A 24,580-nucleotide genomic window follows, 5' to 3' on the forward strand; every position below is an offset into this window, starting at 1 on the left:
CTGAAGCAGTGGCTTGGCTATTGGGACTGCTGTCGTCTTCAACCTCACCCACTACGGTTTCAGACCGAAAAGCCCGAAAACCAGACACTAAACATAACGGGTCGGGCTCCTGTCGGTTCTCACATCTTAAATAGACCGAACCGGCCCGGACCGATTACTTCTGGCTCGATCTCGGTTCTAGCAAAATCCGGGCCCGACCCGAGCCGAGCCCAGGCCTACTTGCAACATTGGGACCGCATACGAGGCCCCCCATACACCAAAGCTTGCACTCCATATCACCGAGGAAAGGGTGGTAGGTGCCACATCCCTCACCTCCTGTGGCGGAGCAACTACAACACTCGCTGTTGGTGGCAGTTGAGGAGCCCGACAACCTGCCCCTCCATAATCCAACCTCCCACAAACATCACACATAATGAATATACATGTATTCAAATTCCAACACCGTAGAGAAAGATTCAGAAAAGTGATACCTCTCCCAATGACAGAAGAGCAGCCCTAAATCCATCACCACCAACAGCCGTATCACATCCTCCTAAACAAGGAAGCATTTGTCAACATGCAAGTACTTCTCAACCCCCCCCCCCCTTTCCAGCAATCCGGTGAGCCCAATAGACTGATAAGAAAGCCGATAGAACATCATGAACCTCTACCCAAATCAGGAGGTGATTGAGTGGCACCTCTTGAATGTCGCAGAGCCCGTCGTAATCCCCGAGCACCACCGTGGTCGATTTGAAGAACCACGACCCTTTGGAGAGGTCTCGTTGTTTGTGATCCTGGTTTTGGAAGCGGTAGAGATACCGGTCGTTCGGTCATTCACGGATTGTCAAATTATCCGTCACTGATCATGAACTGATCCAGCTCGAGCACCGCCGGATTTGTAGTCACCAACTCCACCACTAAAAAAACACATGCACTTCCTTCTTCTACCACCGCCTACTCCAACGAGGCTCAGTCGCCTCTGATGGCCAACCTCCCCAAGTGGGAAGCGATTGCCTCCACAACAGTCGTTTGGATTTGAGGGACCTACTGAAGGGAGTAACAAGCACACTTGGAGAGCGCAGTACAACGGAGAGTTGTATGCTACGTTCAAGAAGGATGAATCGCTCCCAAAAAGGAATCTATTGATTCTTTCCCAATTGGTTGGATCATAGGTAAACCTGTAAATAGATCGGATTTGGAGCGGATCGAGCTAAATCCAAATCCATTTAGTAATAAAAAATTTCAACCCGACCCGCTCCGTTAACCCGGCTGATCGTTGATAGCTCAATCCAAATCCATATCCGCCGGACTAACGGATACCCGATCCGCTAATTCGATCATTTTATAATTACGAATATTTGTTAATTTTAAATAGTAATATTAAATTTTTATCTTGATACTTCATAAAACATTAATAAAATATTAAAACAACAAGAGTATCGCCAAAAGTTGAACTACATTATCAAAATATTCCCTAGAACAATAAACTAAGGTTTCCAAAATTTCCAAAATATTCTTAATATTTTATATTTTTGAAAAATAATAATATATAAATAAATAAATATTTTATTATTATAAAAATGGACCGGATCATTAACGGATCGGATCAACCTAAATCCGTGTTTGATCCGTTAAATAAACGGATCAACGGATCCGGATCTTTAACGGATCAACGGATCAAATTTTTCAATCCAAACCCGTCCAATAACCACATATTCGGAGCGGATCCGGATCAAAATCCGCTCCATTTACAGGTCTAACCATAGGTGTGATAATTTACTTCACATGAGAGAACCCAAAAAAGAGCAAAATAGAAAAACCTGAAGCAAAGAGAGAGGAATGAAAGGAAACTGGGATTAGATTGGCTACATTGCATATCAAAAAAGAAAGAGAGAGTTTGAGGGTAGGAAGAGCCTGACGGGTAGGGTAAAAATCGAGAGGTTTCTCTTTAGTGTAAAAAAGTTTTTTTTTGGACATGCATGCTCTTAATGCAAGGCAATGTATAAAAACGTTCATTTTTATTTTATTTTTATTTTTTAAGGAGAATTCCACAAATGATCACTCAACTATGACTTATTCGACACTTTGGTCACTCAATTTTCAAATATATCACTTTGGTCACTCAACTATTACTCTGTCAATCACTTTAGTCACCCAAGGGGCATTTTATCTCACTTTAATCACTTCTCCCAATCATTCTAATACAGATTTCTCAATTTTTCACAATTGGTTGAACGAAAATATCATTAATATTGTGGCAAATAAATTTTTTTTAATGAAAACAATTAACGAAGTGACTAAAGTGAATAATAGAGTTAAAGTTGAGTGGACCAAAGTGATATATTTAAAAGGTGAGTGACCAAAGTGTCGAATAGGTAAAAGTTGAGTAACCATTTGTGATATTCTCCCTATTTTTTATTGAAGAAAGCAAAAATTACAACTTAGTCCCGCTATTACAACCAAACCCTAAATTATCAAACAAGAAAACCTGATTTGCATTAAGAGGCAAGACATGACTCCAACTCTGAGAGTCTGAGGTATCCTGTTGTGACCAACACTGGCAATTGCATCAGCCAAGAAATTGCTTCTCTCTTAACATGTTTGAAGGACACGTTATGCAACAACGTCTTCAAATGTAGGATGTCTTGGACTAGCTTTTTAATTCTCCATGGAGTTTAAATGGATCCCAGTATACTTTCGACAAGAACTTTAGAATCTCCTTCTACTTCCAAATATGAGGAACCATGAATGCATGCAGCATAAAGCCCTGCTCTTAACACCAAGGATTCGTGGTTAAAACATCAATAAACGTAAATAGTTTGCAGCTGCAAGTATCGGTTCTCCATCTATATTTCTGAAAATGAAGCCCCCAACACTGCTTTGATTTTGCAAAACTGAACCGTCGAAATTAAGTTTTAAAAAACCTCTTAAAGGAGGTTTCCATTTAATTAAAGTTTCAGAGCACCGTTTATTTGGAAGGGTAGAATTATATTGATCATATCCATAAAGAAATTGAGTTGTAGCATGTACCAGCTGTATTGGTAATATTGATATTTATCTCTAAAGATTAAATAGTTTCTAGCTTTCCAAATAAAATAAGAAGTTGTTAAATATCCAGACCAAATTCAAAGAATGTTCATGAATGATCTATTGGTTCTAGAATAATGTATTCTAGTTTCCCACAAGGAATTTATGAGGGGTCAAACATCTCTTGGTTCTAGAGTTTGAAGTGCTTGGACCAAGATGAATGTGGAAGATTCATGAAGGAGAATTAATTGAAGGTGGTTGAATGGAGCATTAATGAAGTCATCTAGAGGGTTCCTCCTTGGTGTATATAAGGAGAGGTCATTTGCCCATTCCAATCAAGTCTCATCCGATCCAATCCAATCTCATCTTCATCCAAGTTGAGAGTGAAGAGTGTCCACTCCAAGTTGAGAGTGTTGTAGTTGTTAGGTAGCAAAACAAGTGCGAGAAAGAGAGTTTCCTTCAAGTAGTATTCTTGAAGTTGTGTATCTCTTGTACCCACCTTATCATAGTGGAAGTTCTTGTTGTTGCTGCCCCGTGGACGTAGGCACCTTGCCGAACCACGTTATATCCAGTGTTCTCTTTCTTTTACCCCTTTATTTCTTTGCATATTATCCTTTTGTGGTTGGGGTTATTATTTCCATTCTATTAATTTTCCCAACAGAAGTACCAAGAGCAATATTGAAGAGATGCTTATCATTTGAATCAGTTATAGAAGTTAGTAGATTAATCCAATCAATAAAAGAAGCATTCCAATCAGAGAGATTCATAGAAGGGAAGGTAATGTTCCAAACCTGTTTAGAGAAGTCACATCTGAAGAAAAGATGATCCAGAGTTTCTAAAGGAGAATGACAAAAAGGACAATTTCGATCAATAGGTTGGTTAGTAAAAATATTATCTCTTGTAAGCAATCATTTCCTAAACAGTTGCCAAGTAAAGACTTTTAACTTTGGGAGGTAAGGTTGCGCACCACATTTTCATTAAAAGTTTAGAATTAGAAAGAGCTGCCATATTTTGAGTAATTAAGGAGGAAGCAGATTTTACAGAGAACTTACCATTGCCTGTAGATCCCCAGATCATTTCATCCTGTTGAGAGAAGAAAGGTATAGGAACAGATAATATATGCTTAACTATGTCCCGAGGAAGAACTGAAATTAGCTTGGCATATGATTCCATTTAGAGTTTAAGATATAGTCAGCAACTGAATCAGAAGTATCAATATTCTGTTTTTGAGTATCATCCAGGAATCTAATAAGAGGGAAAGGATACGCCATCTTATTATGTTGTTATAAAGATCAAGTGTGCAAAAAATGATTAGTTAAATTAGAAATTGTTTGATCATGTAATTCCTGCAAAGTTTTCACATATACCATTTGTTGAATAAAACTAAAATGATGATAATGGTAATGTAATAGCTAAACAATTTTTGATTAACTTACATTACACGCCAAAGACCGAGGATGTTCTCTACAAGCCTACACTAAATTTTTTAAATTCTCAATTAGCTTACAAAAAGACTGAGGACATCCTCTTTAGAACTCTCCTACTTCTAATATATGCATACATATTACATATAAGGTGAGCCCAACCGCGCCAACCTAACCATACTAGTGCGGGTGAGCCTTTAAACCAACTGACAATAGTTCTGCCTTTAGAATAGGAACATGCACTGAGATTTAGGATTTTGTACTTTAATCACCATGAATGGAGACACCTGGTGGAGGTTGGATGAATATCTAAAAAACGAAGCATGTTTTTTTAATTTTTAATGACACAAAGGTCACAAACATTTCAGATATTCAGGCCTCTTAGAATTAGTGGGGAGTTAACATCCATCACAGAGTGGGGTTGCATTTTTGTTTTAAGTCAGGAACTTACAATAAGCAATTTAGGTGGAGTTTTAGAATCGAGGACGTGATGGTCCAAATCACATCAACTTAGATGATTGGAAATGGTAATGGTAGACAGCTAGAACAGACACAGTAACTCTAAGTTATTCAAAATTCGATGTTGAAAGATGTCTGCAATATAGATTGCAACGTACTCAATCTTTTGAATCCTCTTTAAAAAGTATGCATAATTTCTCTGCAGATAATTCATAATTGATACTTTGGTAGGAGAAGTAGAGGTATGACTGAGCTGAAGGTCCATTGATGGAAGCTTGTCAATGATCCGCCTAAAACATGGGATTTCCTAAAAACAGTCCTTTAAGAGCTTTACCAGCTGTAAAGACTAGAATTCCCAACACAGACGGACTATATTTTAGTCAGTGGGGCTAAGGAGGGAGGGAGCCCTCTGAGCATTTGTGTCTTGTCACAGATATGTGGAATCTGTGCGATCATGCCCGTCACACATACAATAAAGACAATGTATGGTTTAGAGTTTTCTGGAAAAGAGTTTGGATCAAGCAAATTTCAGGCTGCTGCTTTGGGATCAAGAGTGCAAAACACTCATTACGCCATTTACGCGGCTTTGCTATCTACCAGGGAAAATACTTTACAGTCTGTCTCTAAGGTCAAGCTGATCGATCTTCTAGCTGGAAAGAATCAAATATATTTTCTGGAGAGGAATCAGTTAATCTTATTATTAGGCTTCATTGTAAGAAACACAAAGATCTGGTGTTGTCAGGGTTAGGGTACTCCAGGGTTGCTCCCGAGGTGAAATTATATGGATGCACCCAAAAATGGAACTATTCGTTCAGTCTTTATTGTAGATCGAATACTGCCAAGGCGAAAGAACTAGTTGAAGATTATGTGATCGAGTTCATTATTTCCAACATCAAATAATTTTTAAAAACGTTTATGAATCTGAGCTTAAGTAGCATGAGATGAATGAGAGTACGAAACAAATGCAGGGACTGAAAATTTTATATAGGCAAGAAAGATTGTTCTGTCATCAAATTCGATTCATAGTTCATACAATGAGTTGGTGATACTTAGTTGGAAAAGTGGAGGGATTTTCCTCTTTCAGAAAGTGATAAAGCGCAAGGAAAACAATTGTTACGAAGATTGGGGTATAAAAATGGACATAATCTACTTTTAACGTGCCAAAATTAGTAGAGAGAGGGATATAGTACCTAAAAACCTACTGCATAGAAAATTGTTTCTGTAAAGTTAATCTTTCTTTATTTGAGCCATTATACTAATCTACACATTCAAATGTTTATAATATGCCAAGGAAGTAGTATGTTTGCGTGCAATATAAGTAACCAAATGAAGCAAGGTAGGTGTTGGGATATATTGTTAATTCTGTAAGTGCAAATTCCACTTCTGAATTCTCAACGTGTTACACAAAAAGACACTATTTATGAGACTCCACTCTATGCACTAATTTTCTTATTGGACCCAGAAGGTTTTCTTTTGCCAAGCTAAAAAGCCAAAACCCACTAGGAAAGTCTAAAGGACAAAGAACAATAATAATAATAATACAATTTATAGCTTCAACTTAATTTAGAGAAAGTTCAGCGTATGTCTTATCATTTTTGTTTATAAATAGTCAAAAACTACTCTCATATAACCAATAAACGCATTCCTTCTCTGTTTCTGTTCTTCTCCCCACAGATTTTTTGTTTGCATGAAACCACAAGTGAGTAGAACATTTGTTAAGTTGAAAGTACGAAGAATATAGTTACAAGAGAACCACAGAGTAACTCACTCAAAACCTAGGATGAAAGTGAAGACAAAAGTGAATTCCTACTGACTAGGTTGTCGCCGATGTTTTCCGTTTTGTCAATATTTTATACCGCATAAGTTGTAGTGGATGTTTCTTCCTTACAAATCAGGATTAATATGTGAATTATTGAGCTTTTTATGAGGAACCATATTGGCATCTATGAAGAAAACAAATTGATTTGGTGCAAAGGGTTAAAAAAATTATTTAGCCGTCTGCTTCATGTTCTGTGATCCATATCAAGAACCTAAGCGTTACTCCAATTAGCATATAGATTCTGAGGGTAAAAACAGATTGCAAGCTGGCATGCAAGAAAATAAAATATGTATATATTGTTTTAGGGAAACGATATTTGAGAGAGAATTGCTGTGTATTCTCATTGATAATAAGGGCATCTTTATATAGAGGATTACAATGCATAGAATCTGAATCATACAAGGAAATGTAATCATACATTGAATAGGAATATCTAGATCCTTCTAAACCCTATTACCACTAAGTCAAGTAACCTAGAGTTTGGGCCAAACAAAAAATAGAGATTTACTTGAACACTCCCCCTTGTGTTGCCCAAACGCGGTGCTTCTCTCGTTATCTCGCTAAAAACCTTGCCGAGTAAAAAAAAACCAGTGGGACAAAAATAACCTCAGTCGAAGGGGAAAAAGAGCACAGCACACCCTTCACGTTTCGAGACCATACATGTAGACACCTCCCCCTGATGTCTGCATCTCCCCCTGATGACTACGGTCATTGGAGTTCGGATAACTTCCGCAAACGATGCTACCAACATGTTTCTTGAAAGTGAAATTTAGGCAATGACTTAGTGAGCAAGTCTGCCATACTGTCCTCAGATTGAACCTAGTTCACTTTGATATTGAGGAGAGTCTGTTGTTGCTGATTATGCTTGGTGTTGTTGCTTTTGATGTAGCCTTGCTTCATTTGTTCAAAACAAAAAACATTATCCTAAATGCTCGTAGGCTCATTTATGGTAGACTTCAAACCACAATTGTTCGAACATGCGTAATTATGGATCCAATCCATAAACATTCACGAACCACTTTGTGAAGAGAAATAATCTCTGCATGGTTCGAAGATATAGCGACTAAGGTCTGTTCTGTAGACCTCCAAGATATCACGGTCTTTTCCCATGGTAAACACTTAACCAGTTTGGGAATGACCTTTGTATGGGTCAGAGAGATACCTAATATCAGCAAAACCTTTCAAAACACATGTCGTTTTGGGATGGGGAGAGGGAACGCAGTACACCATGTGTGACGTCCCTGGCACTTGATGGGTCCAAATCCATCGTCTCTCTGTAAGGATAGAACAAGCCCATATCAATCGTACATCTCAAGTACTGAAATATATATTTTTCCACCAATCCAATGGCGTCGCGTTGGTGCACAGCTATACCTAGCTAACAAGTTCACAACATATGAGATGTCCGGTTTTGTGCATTGGGGTAAGTACAATAATGCGCCTATTGTACTCATGTAAGACACTTCTGCCTCTAGCACATCTTCGTCATCATCCTTCAGACGAAGAGGATCATTTTCAGGATCAAGACTACGAACGATCATGGGGGTGCTTGAAGGCTTGACCTTGTCAAAATACCTAAGCATCTATCAACACCATGCTCAAGTTCCAAACTGAGATATAATCGTGTTCTCCCAAAATCCTTCATCTCAAACTCGGATTTCAAGTGTTCAGCGGTTTCCCTTAACTCTTTAAGGGCTTCCAATGAATATCATGTCCAACATGAACCGCGATAGAATCCAAAACTTGTTATGGAAATGCGTGGGCATATCCCTTCCCAATCAATTAGTCACTTTAGTGAGCGTTTCAACCTCTTTGTAAACGCGCTCCGTGGTCTAGAGCCACTTGACTTGGATAAATGAAGTTCACCATGAACCTTCATGTACATTCTGTATCTAGATCCCCATAGAGATACATAGTGACCATATTTGTAAGCTGCATGATCAGTTATTCAGAAACTACCAAACTGACAGGGTAGTGGAGTGCAGTAATATCCATTACGAGAGAATATGTCTCATCGTAGTCGATTCCATGGCGTTTTGTGAGAAGCCTTGCGCCATAAGGTGAGATTGCCATATCTTTTTCTCATCACGCTTTCTAATGAAGACCCATTAGTCAATAGGTTTTATGTTAGGAGGTGTTGGCATCACTGGCTCAAAAACCTTCCTCTTCGTTAGAGAATCCATCTTAACCTGGATCGCATATTTCCATTTAGGCCAATTCTCTCTACGTTGGCATTCATTCATCAACGGAGCGTGGTTCGATATCATCGGACTCAACAAACTCATGCACAACGAAATGCGCAACTACATCATCAATTATGATGAAGTTTCTATCCCACGTCTCATGTATACTAGTGTAATTTTCAAAGAGCTCTATATTCTCAAGAATAGGTTCTGACGTTGAGGCGTCCCCCAACGATAACCATAATCCGGAAGATTCTCATGAGACGGATTTTGAGTCTTGATGATCAAAGGATTAGAATGTGCCAAAGTATCCTTCGAACCCACAGGCCTCCCACGCATCCTAGCTGGGGCCATGGCCTGTAACGCCAGAGTGCCACTATCTTTGGCGTTAGCGCCATGCCTACCTCCGTGTAGGGTGGCGATACGTCCTCTCGTAGGGACGTCCATCCTTGCAGGCATGTTTGCAGCATATTTGTGTGATCTCGTCACTTTAACAGAGATCGAGATGAGACATAGTGGGGACAAACCACGACAATTCCTATCGTTCCTGCTGAACATCTGTGTTCTTATCTCCCCCTAACGACAGGAAGACTGTCTCATCAAAGTGACATCCGCAAATCTATCGGTAAGGAGATCGCCTAGCAAAGGCATTAAGTGGCAGACGATTGTTGGAATCTTAAATCCAACGTAGTTGCCCATTCGTCTATAAGGACCTGTCATAGAGCGTTGTGACGACGCAATTGGCACATAAATGGCACACTCAAATATGCGTAAGTACGATACTTGTACCCAGTCACTAGTTATAACGCAGAGGTAGATTGAGTGGCGGTTGGTCGTAGACGAATTAGCATAGTTGCATGTGATATAGCATCACCCCAAGCGGATGTAAGGAGATTGGTGCGCATTACCAATGTCCAGACTACCATCGTAGTCGTTTCCGCGAGACCATTTGGGTGTGTTCATGGGAATATGATGCCCAACATCAGTCCCAATGCAATAACTATCGAAAGTCTTCGATGTAAACTCTCTAGCAATGTCAAATCCAATTGACTGAATAGGATGATCCGGGGAGTGAGCCCGTTGTCATATGATATGTGCTAGGAGTGTAGCTTAAGCAGCATTTACAGGTGGACAATGGCACAACACGTGACCAGCGTGTTTACACGTCAGCCAACATCATGAGATATTTAAACGTCCGCAACTTGGTTGAATCAGTCCATAGAATCCTCATGGATTCTATGTAAGAACATAATGAGTATTTTCATATCCTTTGCATAGGACGGTCTCAGTCCTAATTTCCCTAAGGAACAGGCTTTGTAAAACGAGCGAGAGGCCTTAGAAGCAACCAATGATGATTTTGGTTGGACCTGAGCGTCTGAAACGCTATTTGAAGCAAAGTTGGTGATTGCAACATCACCTAGGGCGCCATCACCATGATGGACACCATCCATGGCGTCATGGATAGGGACTGTGCCTGCCTAGGCTGGTGGTGGACTGCGGCGGCACCAAAGGCAGCGGCGGCGGTTACACTTAGTCCAGGAATCAACTTTTGATTCATGCTTCGTTTAGCTCGAGAGAAGGATGTCCATGTGAAGTCTTTAGTAGACGGATCATCATATCATGACTAGTATGACCTATCATGTCGTGACAAAGCCAATATGTGTCTAAATCCAGGAGATCTTCTCTTATAACTTGATTGGATTTAATAGCTCGAATAGTGACATAGAGTCCACTAGAGAGACACATAAATTTCTCTAAGATGCACCTTTGTTCGTAATCATTAGAGGTATTGCAAAGGAACTCATTTCCGTTCTCTACATGTGTTTTCGCATGGAATGCGTTGGCTATTCATATGTGCGATTTGCCCTAGGAGCGTAGAGAGTTTTTGCTACAGTAATCAAGGTGCCATTTGGCAGGGGGAACTTGGGCTATTCCATGTCCTTGAATTAATACTGATGGCCCAGCCATCGTAGTCACAAAGTAATATGCTCAGAATCAAAATGGAGTCATAATGAAAAGAACTCGAAATTTTATTCACAAGCCAACGAAGTTACATCAGTCTCTTTGACAAAAGAAAATCTAATCCAAAATGCTAGCTAATGCAAAACAATGATAGTCGTCTAACTTCTTTCGGTAATTCCAAAATAAATGTGACCAGATGAGTAGAGAGATGTCGGTGGAGCAAGGCTCGCTTAAGTACCACTAATCTCAGAACCTTCCTAGACATCACACTTACTTTGGGTGAGCCTACTTTGAAGAAAGACTAAACCATTGGCATCTACTACAAAAATATATGGCAATTGCCTATTACATCTCTTGGAAAATAAAGACTTAAACAGAATTGGCTGATAGCTGAATTTATAAGCTATTGATTTTCCTTATTCACACTTAAGATTGTCAATTGTAGCAAGGGTAAACAAGGGTCTTTCCCGCAGAGGACTAAGGTTATAACTACTCAAAACAATGTCACAAAAGTGACCACTGTTCCTAGCGAACAGCAGTCGAAAACCTAATTAAAAACCTAATCTAAACTACTCAGAAAATTACGAAAATTTACAGAGATACACTAGACACACAGGGCGTCTTGCACACAAAATTTGGTATTATTCGGATATCGTTTACTATATAAAATAATTATAAAAATATAGAAGACAGAAAGTAACGAAAACAGATTTTAAGATGGTTTGAAAACAATATGATAAAGATAGTTAGGGAAGATGCATCCACCCCGGACAATCACACACAAGATAATTTGTTCAACCCTAATTCAATTAATCTCGATGAAGATGCTCAGGTTGGCTCGGTACGCTTGAACACAACCTATTACCCTTTCTTACTTTGCACGCTAGGCAGGAAGTGCTCTACACCTAGACTATTCCCAAGCAATGCAACCTAAAGGTACGCTTATTAGATTAAACATGCAGAGATCATTAAGGTCTAAAAGAGTTTGAGACATCACTAGGCATCGCAATAAACTTAGCGCCTTGCTAAACCTAGGACTTAGTTTACTTGATAGTGAAAACTAACAATTGCTTCTCTAGAAGGTTTGAGGAGTCCAACTATTGACACAGGCATCAAACAATCAAAGCGGTAGAATCCTAACACGCATACTAAGCGTGCACTCAAAGCATACAAGCAAGAATTCATCAATGGAAAAGCAGTAAACAAAAGTCTCATCTTGGATTAAAAGAAAATAACATCAAAGGTCAAATCATCTTGTAGTTCATGTCTAGGGGCTTCAAGCAGCCCCCTAACTAATAAAAACTAATTAAACATGGAAGAAATAAAACAAACTAAAGAAGGGGGAAGAAGAGAGAGCTGCTGCAGAATCATCTCCTTTTATATGGTTAGAGGTTGCCTCCATCTTTCTTGTTGTGTAGGAAATCCAAAACTTAAAAGAATTAGGGTTAGCGTGCTTAGGTGGAGTTTTCCTATTGGCTCTTGAACTTGATGACTCATTCCAACCATTCACATCATGCCATTTGTCTATATTGAGCTGATATATGAAGCACAAACTCGTCCTCGGGCTTTTCGGTGTGATTTGGGCTTCGAAACATAAATTCCCGTCCAACCTCAGATTCACGCGCAGCCTGACCTTCTTGTACTAAATCGGTCATAACTTCCTCTAGAAAAATGATATTGACGAACCGTAAAAAGATCTGGAAACTAGACATCCGAGGCTTTCTATAAATATAAAGATCATCATCTGGATCGTTCTGAGCTGGTCTCAGTGCTCTGTCGAAGTTAACTGATCTGCACAGGCAGATTTCCCGATTTTGCATTTCAATCCCTCTTTTACTTCTTTTCTCCTTCTTTACTCCAAGATACCTATAAAACAAATAAACAACGTAAATAACTAGAAAATACACTAAACTAACAAAGAAAGTATAGAGATTAACGCTATTAATATCACATAATTATGCTCCTATCATTGGCGATCTATTGATCCCAGCCAGATTTGTAGTCTTCAACCCTTCACTCTAGATCATCTTCTTGATCTTCTTGTTCCACATAGTGAGCTTCTCTTGCTTCACAATATGCTTTGTAGGCGGTGACAATTTCTTCACAAGCTCTACAAATGTGTGCCCAATGATCGGATACTCCACATCGAGAACATACATCTCTTTGCTCAGACTCCATTAATTGAGGCGCTTTGAAAGCGTCATTTAGATGACTCTTAGTGTTGGTGGCACCACCAACATGGCCAGAGGCGTTGCCTCCCTCTCTCTTTCCACGTTGACCTCTTCGGTTCCGTGTTCGCCTATTTTGGCGGTTACCTTCCCAAGTAGAACTATTATATGGACCAGAACGTCCAGAAGTATCCCTAAGATTAGGGTTTCGCTCTTGGCGCCCTCTCTTAGGGGCGCGATTATAATTGGATTCCGGAATATGCTATGTTTCCACGGATCTCGAATTATAGTTCTTCACAAGGATGTTGTCATGCTTTTCAGCAACATGCATAGCTCCAATGAGCTCATGAAACCTTGTGATCCGTCCTGCAGTAACATCGATTCGATAGTTCTTGGTAACCATCAATGCAGAGACGGGGAAGGTAGAGAGAGTCTTCTCAATCAACATCGCATCTGTGATCTCTTTACCACAGAATTCCATTAAGAATTTAATGCGAAGTGCTTCCGAGTTGTAGTCAAGAACTGACTTGAAATCACAGAAGCGGAGGCTATGCCATCTCACTTCTAGGTCAGGAAGCAGGGAGTCACGGACGTTGCCAAATCTTTCTTCGAGTGAGACCCACAGCCTTCTGGGGTCTTCTTCATTCATACACTCGTACTGGAGCGAATCATCCATATGACGAGTCATTAGGATGATGGCTTTCGCCTTATTTGCCTCTAAGGCTGCTCTATTCGCTTCCAAAGCTTGAGCTTGATCAACAGTTAGCACGTCCTGGCCAGGCTCGAGAATCGTATCCAAGATTCCATCGGCCTTGAGATGCTGGCGGACATCACGAACCCACCTGTGAAATCCAGAGCCAGTTGTTCCCAATGGAGCAAAGTCCAATTTGTTCAGGTTACTCATCCTGAAAGAGAACAAGAAATTAGGGTTAGTTTCGGAGCGTAAAAGGCTACCACGAAAACATATAAAATTTCTGAGCATAATCGCTTCCAAGAAATTAGGAATTTCTGAGCATAATCGCTTCCAAGAAATTAAATTCCAAGAGGGGTTGGATTAGATCGAAACAATGATGTAAGTGATCGATCATAAATTCTCTACAAACTCTAAGTTTGGAGATCTCAACAAGCTCCAAGCTTGGAGTGAGCACGAACTCCCACAGTTCGGCTTAATTAGGTCTCCCCTATGATGAAGAAAGGGGGGTAGAAGAAGGGAGTTTGCAAGTCCCCAAGAAAAAGAAGAGAAATTGAATAAAAACTTAAAAAACGGGAACTTTTAGTAAAAAATACCTCGAAATAGGTCGCCGGAAAATTTGACTGGAAAAAGTCACCGGAAATCTGGCCGGAAAAGTCGCCGGAAAGTTGACCAGAAACGGTCAACTAGCGTTGATTGGAGTTGACCGTGCTGACGTGGCAGAGATGCTGACGGCGTGCTGACGTCAGCGGCTTGGGCTTCAGCTGCGACTTGGGCTCCTGAGCTGCGGCTTGGGCTTCCCTTTTTTCTTTTTTTTTTTCTCTGCCGGTTTTTCTATAGAATCTTCAGTCGGCCGGTTCATTGACTTTTATGCCGGTTTTCACTGTTTTTCTTCCGGTTCCGGAATTCTGGGATCAAAGCTCTACTGCTGGTAAATTTTGGTAGAAATCGAAGGTCCAGAAGGTGGTGAACCGGTGGAGTATTTGCTGCAGGTGGTTTAGAGCTTCCGGTGGCCGGTTCGATAGGTTTCCGACCGGTTATGGTGGTTCTGCTGCCGGTTCTAGACTCCTGCTGTGTAGAGCTTCAAGGTGTGAGGTGGAGGCAGAAAAGGATTCAAGGTTTTGTATTCGAATTTAGGATTTTTGCTTCTTAAATCAGGGTTTGGCTATTTGTTTCAGAGTTAGGGCTTCGTGCTGATAACGTGTTTTAGGGAAACGATATTTGAGAGAGAATTGTTGTATATTCTCATTGATAATAGGGACCTCTTTATATAGAGGATTACAATGCATAGAATCTGAATCATACAAGGAAATGTAATCATACATTGAATAGGAATATCTACATCCTTCTAAACTCTATTACCACTACGTCAAGTAATCTAGAGTTTGGGTCAAACACAAAATAGAGATTTACTTGAACATATATAGTATATATGTGTATTTTTATAGACCATTTGCCAATATTATGATCTATATGATTGTGACCTGACCTGGTTGAGAACTAGTGTGAGATCGCAATTATGGGTTGAACTTGAATCGGTCTTGTAACTCATCCAAACCACCTGAGTTGCATCCTAGGAGAATTTTGAAAAAAATAATAATAATAAAAAAATTTAAAAAAAAAAAAAAAAACACACTCAGGATTGTCCAGGAGGTTTCGAGGGGTTCAAGACAGATAATTTTTGGGGAGAACTGAATAACTTCTCTAAAAAATTGTGGTTACCTCATATTCAATCGGGCTAGCTTTGAAATCTCTTTTCACATCTACAATTTGATTGCAGATTCCCAGTCATACGACTGAATATTGTTTCAATACGTTTTATTATCATCAAAACAATCTGACAATAATCTGGAGTCACATAAGAGCAATATGGATCAAGTTCCTTACAAACCAATAAAACTCAAATTCTCATAGTTCTGAGATCATAATAATCTGTGAAATATAAGAAATTACTTATAATACAAAATTCAGGTCTGATCCTAGAGGACCTAGACAATGTTGATCAATTACAAGCCTAAAATATACATATATATATTTCATGAAAAATACAAGGACAACCCTGTTATAGAGCAATCTACAATACTACAATTGGCTCTCTTAGTTAATCGCTGCAACTACAGGTTCAGCCTGTGTGCTGCAGAAATAATGGTGACATATTCGAGTTCATGAACTTTTAGCTAGCTCATTATGCATGTCTATGAGCTCCAACGATGTTCCTTTGAACTAAGCTAATTTTTTACTACCACGTTTTATCTGAAGGGCAGCTTTAACAACATTTCCCCTTGTAATGATCCCAACCTTTTAACAGTGAAAGGAAATCAATTAGAAACTGACTTACCACAATTTAGTGTCCAACAAATAAGAAACTTGTTATTGTTTAAAAAGAAAAGGATTCTTACCAGCTTGCCATCACTATCTACAACTGGCAGTCGGCGATATTTTGTTGCAAGCAACAACCTAACGAAATATGAAGAGTTAAAACAGTTGACCCAGAGATAAGTTACTAACTAAAACTACACATTTATGTGAAAAAATGTCTGTTGCTATCATATTTTAGCATGAAAAGCAGAATCATAACTTCCAAGAGTCAAAGGTGTGAGAAATTTGTCCGGTTAAATCTTAACAGTGGCCATAAGCTCCAAAAGCTTCTCATCACTCTTTGTTCAATAAAGACACCGGAAATGAAATGTACTTCAATAAATCTTCTTAAACAGAATAGATGTTTAAGGAAATTGAGATTAAATCAAATTACCTAGCAGCATCTTCTAGATTGGTGGTTTCACGAACAACAAGTGGAGCAGGTGTCATCAAGTCGCCAACAACTTTTCCATTCGTTTTGCTAAGCAATTTCTGTATTTCATTGAATGTCTGCCATACTCATCCAGAATTAGAAAGTTCTCCATGATGCAACTAACCACATCTCTTAGTAATATCAAAAATAAGAAGCTATAGGACAAATATACTGTCTCCAATTTAAGATTCTAGGTCACATAAACTATCTCAAATTTAATTTGAACAACATTCTGGGTTGCAGTACTCACTCGAAGGGGAGTACAGGTACAACTGAAAAAGAAATAACAAGAACATCACATGATTTCTAAGGTTCTATCAATCATCACTTGTTAGCACATGTAAAGTCTATCACTATGTCAGGTGCAGTCTAACCACCATAATTTCTTCAAAAAGCTTTCATATGATAAAAATTGAGTCATACTAGATACTGAATCAGTGATGGCAGAACAGAAAACTGATCTAAATCATGGAGTCATATGACTATTTGAATGGAGTGTTTGGCAAAATTATACATTTGTTTTCCTCCTATTCCTCAAACATCAACTTTCCCACTGATATGATGAATAGTAAAATAAGACTTTTTAGTATGCAATAGCAACTTTTTATGATAAAGGCCACCAGCATAATCTCTTTTTCTTCAACATTTTAGAATCTTCTATTGTTAGGAAATAAGATGAAACCTTATGGAAAAGAAAAGGAGAGGAATCAATATACATAAACCAATAGAAATAAAATTCTAGCGAGAACTTAGTGATTTAGTATTGTTGAGCATTCATATTGTAAAATCATTACGCTTTGCCAAATTCCAATACTATGTCCCCAACTTCTGATCTGGTAGATATTAGCCGAACAGGAAAAAAAATTTTAAAAGGGGTGGCGGTAGCGAAATCCACACCCCGTTCCTAGTTTTTTTTTTTTTTTTAATTTCTATATCTTACTCTTTTCTTCTTTGCCAAAAATTCCCTGACTGCAGTTATATCTTCCTCTTTTTCCCAATGGCCTATCTGACTCGTCGTGGTGAACCAAGGAGGGAAAGAATGGTGAGAGCAAGAGCTTGAAAACCTTCAATTTGAGGAGCTAGAAGGGTTTGTGGATCTGGTTTTAAACTTTTTTCCCTCAGACAACGAATTGACTTCAATCCTTCCTGGGTTAGAAAAAAGAAAATGGGGAAGAAGGGTGGTGGTGAAAAGGATGAAAAGCCTTTTAATTATTCTGCATTCTAAATTTAAATTCAAAATCCAAACTTCTAGACTCTAGGCATCAAACTTTATAAAATGATCAACTTGCCTATGAAAGAGGAACCATCCGAGAAGAGAAAAAGAAAGGAGATAGTGCAGGAGAAAGAGACAAAAGCAGGCAGAGTAGTTTTGGCGAAGAGATAAGTGCAAGATGTAAAACTATTAAACTATTGGGAAGGGGGTGTGGATTTCACTCCCCAAAAAATAATGAAATAACCAATGATTTTTACCAGCATGTTAAACCTTATTTATTTTTTCTAATCTCATTCCCATATGCCAGTGAGATTTGAATCCATGACCTCTGTGTTGTTGGTTTTACAAATAACCAACAGGTCACAGCTCACCGGCAAAAGGACAGGGATCGGGGGCTGCCAGAAGTTGTTGGTCCTGACAAGAGTTATGATTCGGGAATCTATACCACTTTTACCAACATGTTCACTGTGCATCTTTAAAATCTGTAACCCTACACCAATAGCTGTAAAAGTAATATCTCTGACAAATTCACAACTCCAATGCAAAGATAGCCAGTAAACTTCTGCTAGTCTGGACTCTGGCTACATCACCACATAGGGTGTGTACATGAGAACAGCTAGTCTCAATATCATGATCAAAGTTACAAATCACCATTATATTCCTACTTAACCGAGAAACACAACACCCATCATCTAGTTGCAAAATACACATTACAGCACAATAGACAACTTGTAAATAAAAATTAAGACTTGTCGTCAAACAACATAAAACATACCTTCCAAGAACTGTCCACATCTGGAAATAAGTTTGTGTCATGTTGACTACCACCTGATAGGAATATAACATAATAATAAGTTTCCATTCATTTCATCGAAAAACAAACAAACATAAGCAAAAACAATAAGAAAGAAGCTAAAGATGGCAACCAACGTCGATGCATCTCCTTTGGGAGCCTGGTGAACCTATGCCTCAGGTCCTCACATTTTACTATTGAAGAGGGCTCTTACCCATGTCAAACAACTATGTTATCTTAGGCCCAGAACCTTTATTATGTAAGTTTAATTGGTGTTTTGCAGATAAAATTGCAAGAACATCATGTTTGAGTGATACTATGCAGCAACTAGTTCATTCTTTTGGTAGCACGGGGTTGGACAATTATTTGGTGCTCTTTTTTTCTTTCTTTCTTGTTGAAAACTGGGTTTGGCCAAACTATTAAGCAACAAGATAATATTGAACTTAAGTCAGTGCAAAAATTCTTTGTCACCTTAGTGTATTCAAGGAAATTTTAGTAACTATATACGTTAACCAAGCTATCCACAAATATTTATATTTTTTTAGGTGTGTCCTTAGCAATTTGAATTTCTTTCATGCAAATGTGTGTACAGAGAGTCTCATTTTAGGAGTTCAGAGCAGCCCCCAATAAGCCAAAAGCTCAAGGCACCCTGACCACAGACCACACATATACTGGCAGTCCAGAATAGACCCAATTACACAGGTGAAAACCAGAGTAATCCATCTCTTTTAAAGAAAACTAAAATTGTTAAATTAGTTTATACAACACTGCAAACCAGCCTTGACATATGGATTCAAGTTAACAGGGATGATAAGTTGAACTTATTCTGCTCCCCAATAGAAAAAAAAAAGTGTATAGGTATGCTTATTTAATATCAATTACACTATAATGCTTTGCTCCCCTCACTTATCCTTTCCTTTGTGAATGTCTACAACTTTATCCTCTCCGTTCAGATTCCATACTCGAACAATATTCAAAAAAGAAAAACCATCCTCGCTGTTACCATAAGAAGTAGAGCACAGAAGTTCTACGACAGAAAATGTTTGTAGCAGGAAAAAAAGAAAGGACAGGAAAGCAACTTTGCATTAAGAAAATAATAATAATAAAAAAATTAAAATAGAATAAAAAAAACTACTGTTTTAGTAGGATTAAATTTGTGCATTTGACCTACTGTTTAGATCTAAATTCTTCTACTCTCACTCAGAATTCACTAACCAACCAACTTAGTAGATAGACTAATTCTGTTTTGTCACACATGAAAAATTGTCTTGAAATAACAAACCATAACTTCGTAACCAACACATCATAAGCATACCATATAACAGAACTGAAAAGGCAAACGAAAGTAAAAAAAATCAGATCTTGCAAAACACCCATACCTCCTATATTTCCTGATATGGAGTCCAATGCTAACAAGTCATAATCCGAAACAACACCAACCTACAGCAACATCGAAACGAATACAAGCAACACAAACTCATAAATACCAAGAGTCATTCCTTTCAAAACCTAATACTGATTTTCAATCTCATATATAATCAACAAAATTAAGCAGGATTTACCAGCTTCCAGTCATCATCAATCACAGGAAAACCGGTAATTCTCTTCTCCACCAGAAAATCCAATGCTGCAGAGCCACAAAATCGAAGCAGAGTTAGAAATGAAAGCAAAGCTTTCGTTGGAGTAAAAAGTTGATGAGCTTCTTACCTTGGTCGACGGTTGTGGAGGGTTTAACGACGTGTAAATGCTCTTTGGTGGTCATGAAATCGCTGACGGTGTAGTTTCCATTTCTCGGCGCGGAATTGGTGACGCCGGCGGCGGAGGAGGAGGAGGCGAGAATTGAAGAGCGGCGATGGATTGCGAGGCGGAGAGTCTGGAAACGACGTCGTAGAGAGGGATGAAGAGGCGAGCGAGGAAGTAGAGGAAGGGAGAAGGTGAGAGGTGAAAGAGAAGAAGGAGGGGAGGTGTGATAGGCCAGAGCGATTGGGATTTGGATTGAGTTTGAGCCCATCATAGCAGGTTTTGATTTTGATGGAACTAAAACTAAGCTGAGCTGATGAGGAAGCAAATCGAGATTTAATATTTTTTTAATTTTTAGGAATTTAATATTTAATTTTTGGAAGGGGAAACTGGGAAAGGTCTGGCGGGTGGGATAGAATGAGATTCTCTGAGCAGGTTGCAGTTGTCTGATTCTTTTTTTCCTCTTTTAGAGTTGGCGTTGGGTTCCGTGTCAACGGAAATTTTGGAGACGGCGTTTGTCGGTCGTTGTATGACTAATTGGGAGTCCACGCGCCGCGGGGTTTTGACCATTCGTCATTTGCACGTTTACGGCAACGTGATCCGCTGTTTGATTAGTATTGATATAGAATCATAAATCATATGAGTGAGATTTTGCATTAATTTACAAGGATTTTTTTTTCTTCGTTTAATAACTTAACATAGAATTATTCGAATTCAAATACTTTTTTGTCCTTTTGTTTTAGAGAGGCCGACCGTCTTAATTGAAATTAAAGAGGATATGATGCGATGCAAATGCATTAAAAGAGTAGTAATGAAACAAAATAAGATGCACAAACGCATCTACACTGAGACGTAAAGGCGTATATGTCATTTACCCACCAAATAAATGTCACATAACTTCTGCTTAACCACGTAAACGTAACCGTAACTGTAACAAGGGAAATACATACTAGGAGAATTACCAATTCCAGACTGAGGTGAGGCTCTTGAGAGAACAAAGCGACTAACAGTGTCAAAAACTTGGACGTTAGCAAATGAACTCTCAAAAACAAGGATTAGGAACCCAGGTCCCCTATCCAAAAGTGAACCAAATCCCAGCTTTTTAAGCAAAAGCCTCTTGGATCCCAAATGTGGACCCAAGAGTGAATGGGCCTAAGAGCCATAGCCCACACAAGACCAACCAGACACATACCTTGGTCCATGTAGAATTGCTCTAGGCACCCACACCTCCAACTAGGCCTCTATAAACGCCAACAAGCCGCAACGATGAGTGGCACCACCGTGCCTAGCCCTGGATTGCATCATACCTGAATCAGATTACACAACATCAGGACCAAGACTCGCAACCTTAAAGTACTCAAAAAAGTATAAATTAGTTAATTAAACTAACAAAGACTAAAACCGTAATGGATTGACACCCCCCCTTTGATCAAAAAACAAAGACTAAAACCCTAATAAAAATCAAAAGAACTCGTCATGACCTGTTTTCCCTCACAATGGGGTAGCACCGAACAATCAAAATTTATTCACTATCACAAGCACTTATAGCCTTCCCTCCCCCAATTATGCACTGCAACCCCCCCCCCCCTTTTTCCCAACTCCATCCTTGCCAACCCCCGAACTCCATCACTACTAACCTTGAGGCTTCAACCAACAACCCAAATTGACCCCAACCACAATATGTGGAGCCTTTTGTCTTCTATGTAAGTTATCTACACAGAATACCAGAATAACTTTCTTGGCCAATAGACACCTTGGTATCAAGGTTCAAGCCTCCAATGCCAAACTCCACCCCAGCGATGGACCTCTATCTCTCTTATTTCTCCTGCCTCCTCTCAGCCTATCTTTGTGGAGGAACAATGAATACGCAGAAGAAGAGAAGCTAGGATAGAGAATGAAGCGGTGGAATGAGCAGTGTATATAGGTGAAGGGCAAAATCGAAAAGATGATGTTCACGTGCCAATTCCTGTTCATGACTCGTGCTCACTCTTGAAAGAGAGAACAAATTGGGATGATGGTAAAAGAAACTTATCCACGTGCAAGATGATGCATCCTTCTTTGATATTTTTCAGAAGGAAAAAAAAACCATCATTAATTCGTCATTTAACTCAAACTATTCTATCTAGTAGTGTACTTTCGTTGGTTAAATGTAAAGAACTAGAAATTACAAAGGAATTACATTTTCACATGTTTTGTAACTAAATTTGTACACATCAAAAACATATTAAATTTTGAGCCATTGATTTTTTTTTTCCATTTTTTATATTCTCTTCATTCTTAAGAAAGCTTTAGGCTACTCTCTCTCTCTCTGAGCGGAGGCGAACCTAGGGTTTTCAGAAGGGTGGTCTACATCCGTTTGACAGCTCGTCTATGGACACTGTCGTCGGGCGGGATCTATTGTTAAGCAATCAAAGGTCCCTCAATCGGGGTTTTCTTGCTCCGGATCGGGGGTGTCGGTATCAGGTTGCAGGGGTGTTCTCGGTGGCGGGGTGGGTGAGGCTCAGTTCTGGCAGGACGAAGTGGTGGGGCAGATGGGCTGTGGAGGTCGGATCCGAGGTGGTTCTTCTCAAGCTGGTTGCACGAGGATGGTGGATGCGAGTTGATTCGCTTTGTTTCGGGGATGGGAGTATTTCCAGATCCGATCGGGGCATGGTGGCTGGTAGTTTAGCGTCTTGGGACAACTGGGTTGGAGAAGCGGTGGCCGGTGGTGGGCTGTTGCAGGTTTCGATCCGGTTCGGTGGTTTCTCCGAAGTTGGTAGCAGACTGTTGCAGGTGGTGGCTGGACGTAAGGGAGGGAGGTCTGATGCAGGCGAGCGCAATCTCCTTCGAGCGGTGGCGATTTGGCTCTGGTGGTATCGGCCCACTGCTTAGGCCCGAACAGAATTGGGCTGGGCCTTAAACTGTGGCTGTGGTATCCTTGTCTCTTGGGATTATGCTTGGGTTTGGGCCCACTGTTTGGGTCTGGCCCAAGTTGTTTTATTTTTATTTTTTACAATTTTTATTTTGTTATGTTGTCTAGGTTGGATGCGTTTTATGCGCCCAATAAAATCCTACATATATTGTGTAGGCCTAATCGGGCTTTGTGCCTGGGTATGCACTCTAAGTGACTTGTCTGCTCTAGGTCGGCGGCAACTTATTTGTTTCGTCAAATAGGCGCTGCCGCCTAGTGGCAGGTGAGACTAAGTACCGTCGGATTTACTTTTCGACGGCAACATAGGAGGAAAGTTGTGCTAATGCAGGTAATTATGCTATGTTGTACGCGGGGTACATATCGAGTTATCTTTCTGCTATGTCACTGCTATGTTAAAGCAAATGGAGTAGCTATTGCACTCTTTGCTAGTTGGTGCTTGTTAGAATACAAGTCTCCTATAGAGATTTCTGATATAATTTCGGAAAAGTTTCTAGATGCTTATGGTAATCAGGGGTTTAGGCTCAATGTCCCCCCTTTGTATTCGATAGTTTCATTAATCAAGGCTTGAGGGCAGCCGCACCAGCCCTTTATTCAAAAAAAAAAAAACATATTAAATTTTGATAATATAAAATTGTTCAAGTAAATCCAGAATATGTGTCTGGCTCAAACTCTAGGTTATTTGACATAGTTGTAATAGGGTTTTGAATTAGAGTTATTCTCGAAGATATTCATAGATATCCGATTAATTGTACGATTATTTTTCCATGTACAACTCTGATACTATGTCTTGTAATCCTCTATATAAAGAGGCCCCTATTATCAATGAAAGTATGACTTAATTCTCTCCCAATTTAGTTTTTCCTAAACACGTTATCAGCATGAAGCCCTTATAACCCTAAAACAAATAGGCAAACCCTGATTCAAGAAGCTAAAACCCTAAATCCAAATACAAAACCTTGAAACATTTTCTGCCTCCGCCACACAACTTGAAGCCCTCGACCCCAGGAATTCAGAACCGGCGGCAGAACCATTAGAACCGGCCAGAAACCTATCGAACCGGCCACCAGAAGCTCCAAACCACCCACAACAAATACTCCACCGGTTCACCACCTTCCGGACCTCCGATTGCTACCAAATTTTTCCAATAGCAGCTTCTCGATCCCAGGATTCAGGAACTGGAAGCAGAACTTTAAAAACCGGTCTAGAAGACACTTAACCTTTTTGCTTGTCACTTAAGAAAACCCAACTTGCTCCATCTTCCTTGATTTCCAAAACCTTGCATAGTAGCTCAAGAAACCATATCCATGAGTCCTTGCTCTCCAATTCCACCATTGCATAAGCAACAACCCAACTTGTGTTGTTTGCATCAGTTCCAACTGCTGTCAAAAGCTGGCCACCAAAATAGCTTTTTAAATGTGCT

The 24,580-nt window shown here is 39.5% G+C and overlaps 1 protein-coding gene across 2 annotated transcripts; it reads right to left on the bottom strand.

Annotated features, from left to right (window-relative positions):
• Positions 1–15,606: 15,606 nt before the first annotated feature.
• On the bottom strand, positions 15,607–20,704 carry LOC133738204 (CBS domain-containing protein CBSX1, chloroplastic-like). 2 transcript variants are annotated; one of them, XM_062165666.1, is made up of 7 exons: positions 20,217–20,699; positions 20,072–20,136; positions 19,889–19,949; positions 18,492–18,544; positions 16,465–16,580; positions 16,112–16,169; positions 15,607–16,010 (listed from the first exon to the last, which is right to left on the bottom strand). In XM_062165666.1, exons 1-7 carry the CDS (start codon positions 20,521–20,523, stop codon positions 15,936–15,938), a joined length of 735 nt encoding a protein of 244 aa, XP_062021650.1. In that variant the 5' UTR covers positions 20,524–20,699; the 3' UTR covers positions 15,607–15,935. The 2 variants fall into 2 exon arrangements, with proteins under 2 accessions (XP_062021650.1, XP_062021651.1); XM_062165667.1 differs by lacking the exons at positions 15,607–16,010; positions 16,112–16,169; positions 16,465–16,580 and adding an exon at positions 16,587–17,649 and having other exon boundaries at positions 20,217–20,704.
• Positions 20,705–24,580: the final 3,876 nt, after the last annotated feature.

This window comes from Rosa rugosa, chromosome 3 (assembly GCF_958449725.1).
Source record: "Rosa rugosa chromosome 3, drRosRugo1.1, whole genome shotgun sequence".
Taxonomy (NCBI): Eukaryota; Viridiplantae; Streptophyta; class Magnoliopsida; order Rosales; family Rosaceae; genus Rosa; species Rosa rugosa.

What these genes read in the sequence shown, in the direction of transcription:
- LOC133738204 (XM_062165666.1), bottom strand. Translation starts at nt 20,523, where the DNA reads ATGATGGGCTCAAACTCAATCCAAATCCCAATCGCTCTGGCCTATCAC. An exon ending in TTGATGATGACTGGAAGCTG is followed by an intron (nt 19,950 to 20,071) that starts GTAAATCCTGCT and finishes ATGTTGCTGTAG; the next exon opens with GTTGGTGTTGTTTCGGATTA. An exon ending in CATATCAGGAAATATAGGAG is followed by an intron (nt 18,545 to 19,888) that starts GTATGGGTGTTT and finishes TATTCCTATCAG; the next exon opens with GTGGTAGTCAACATGACACA.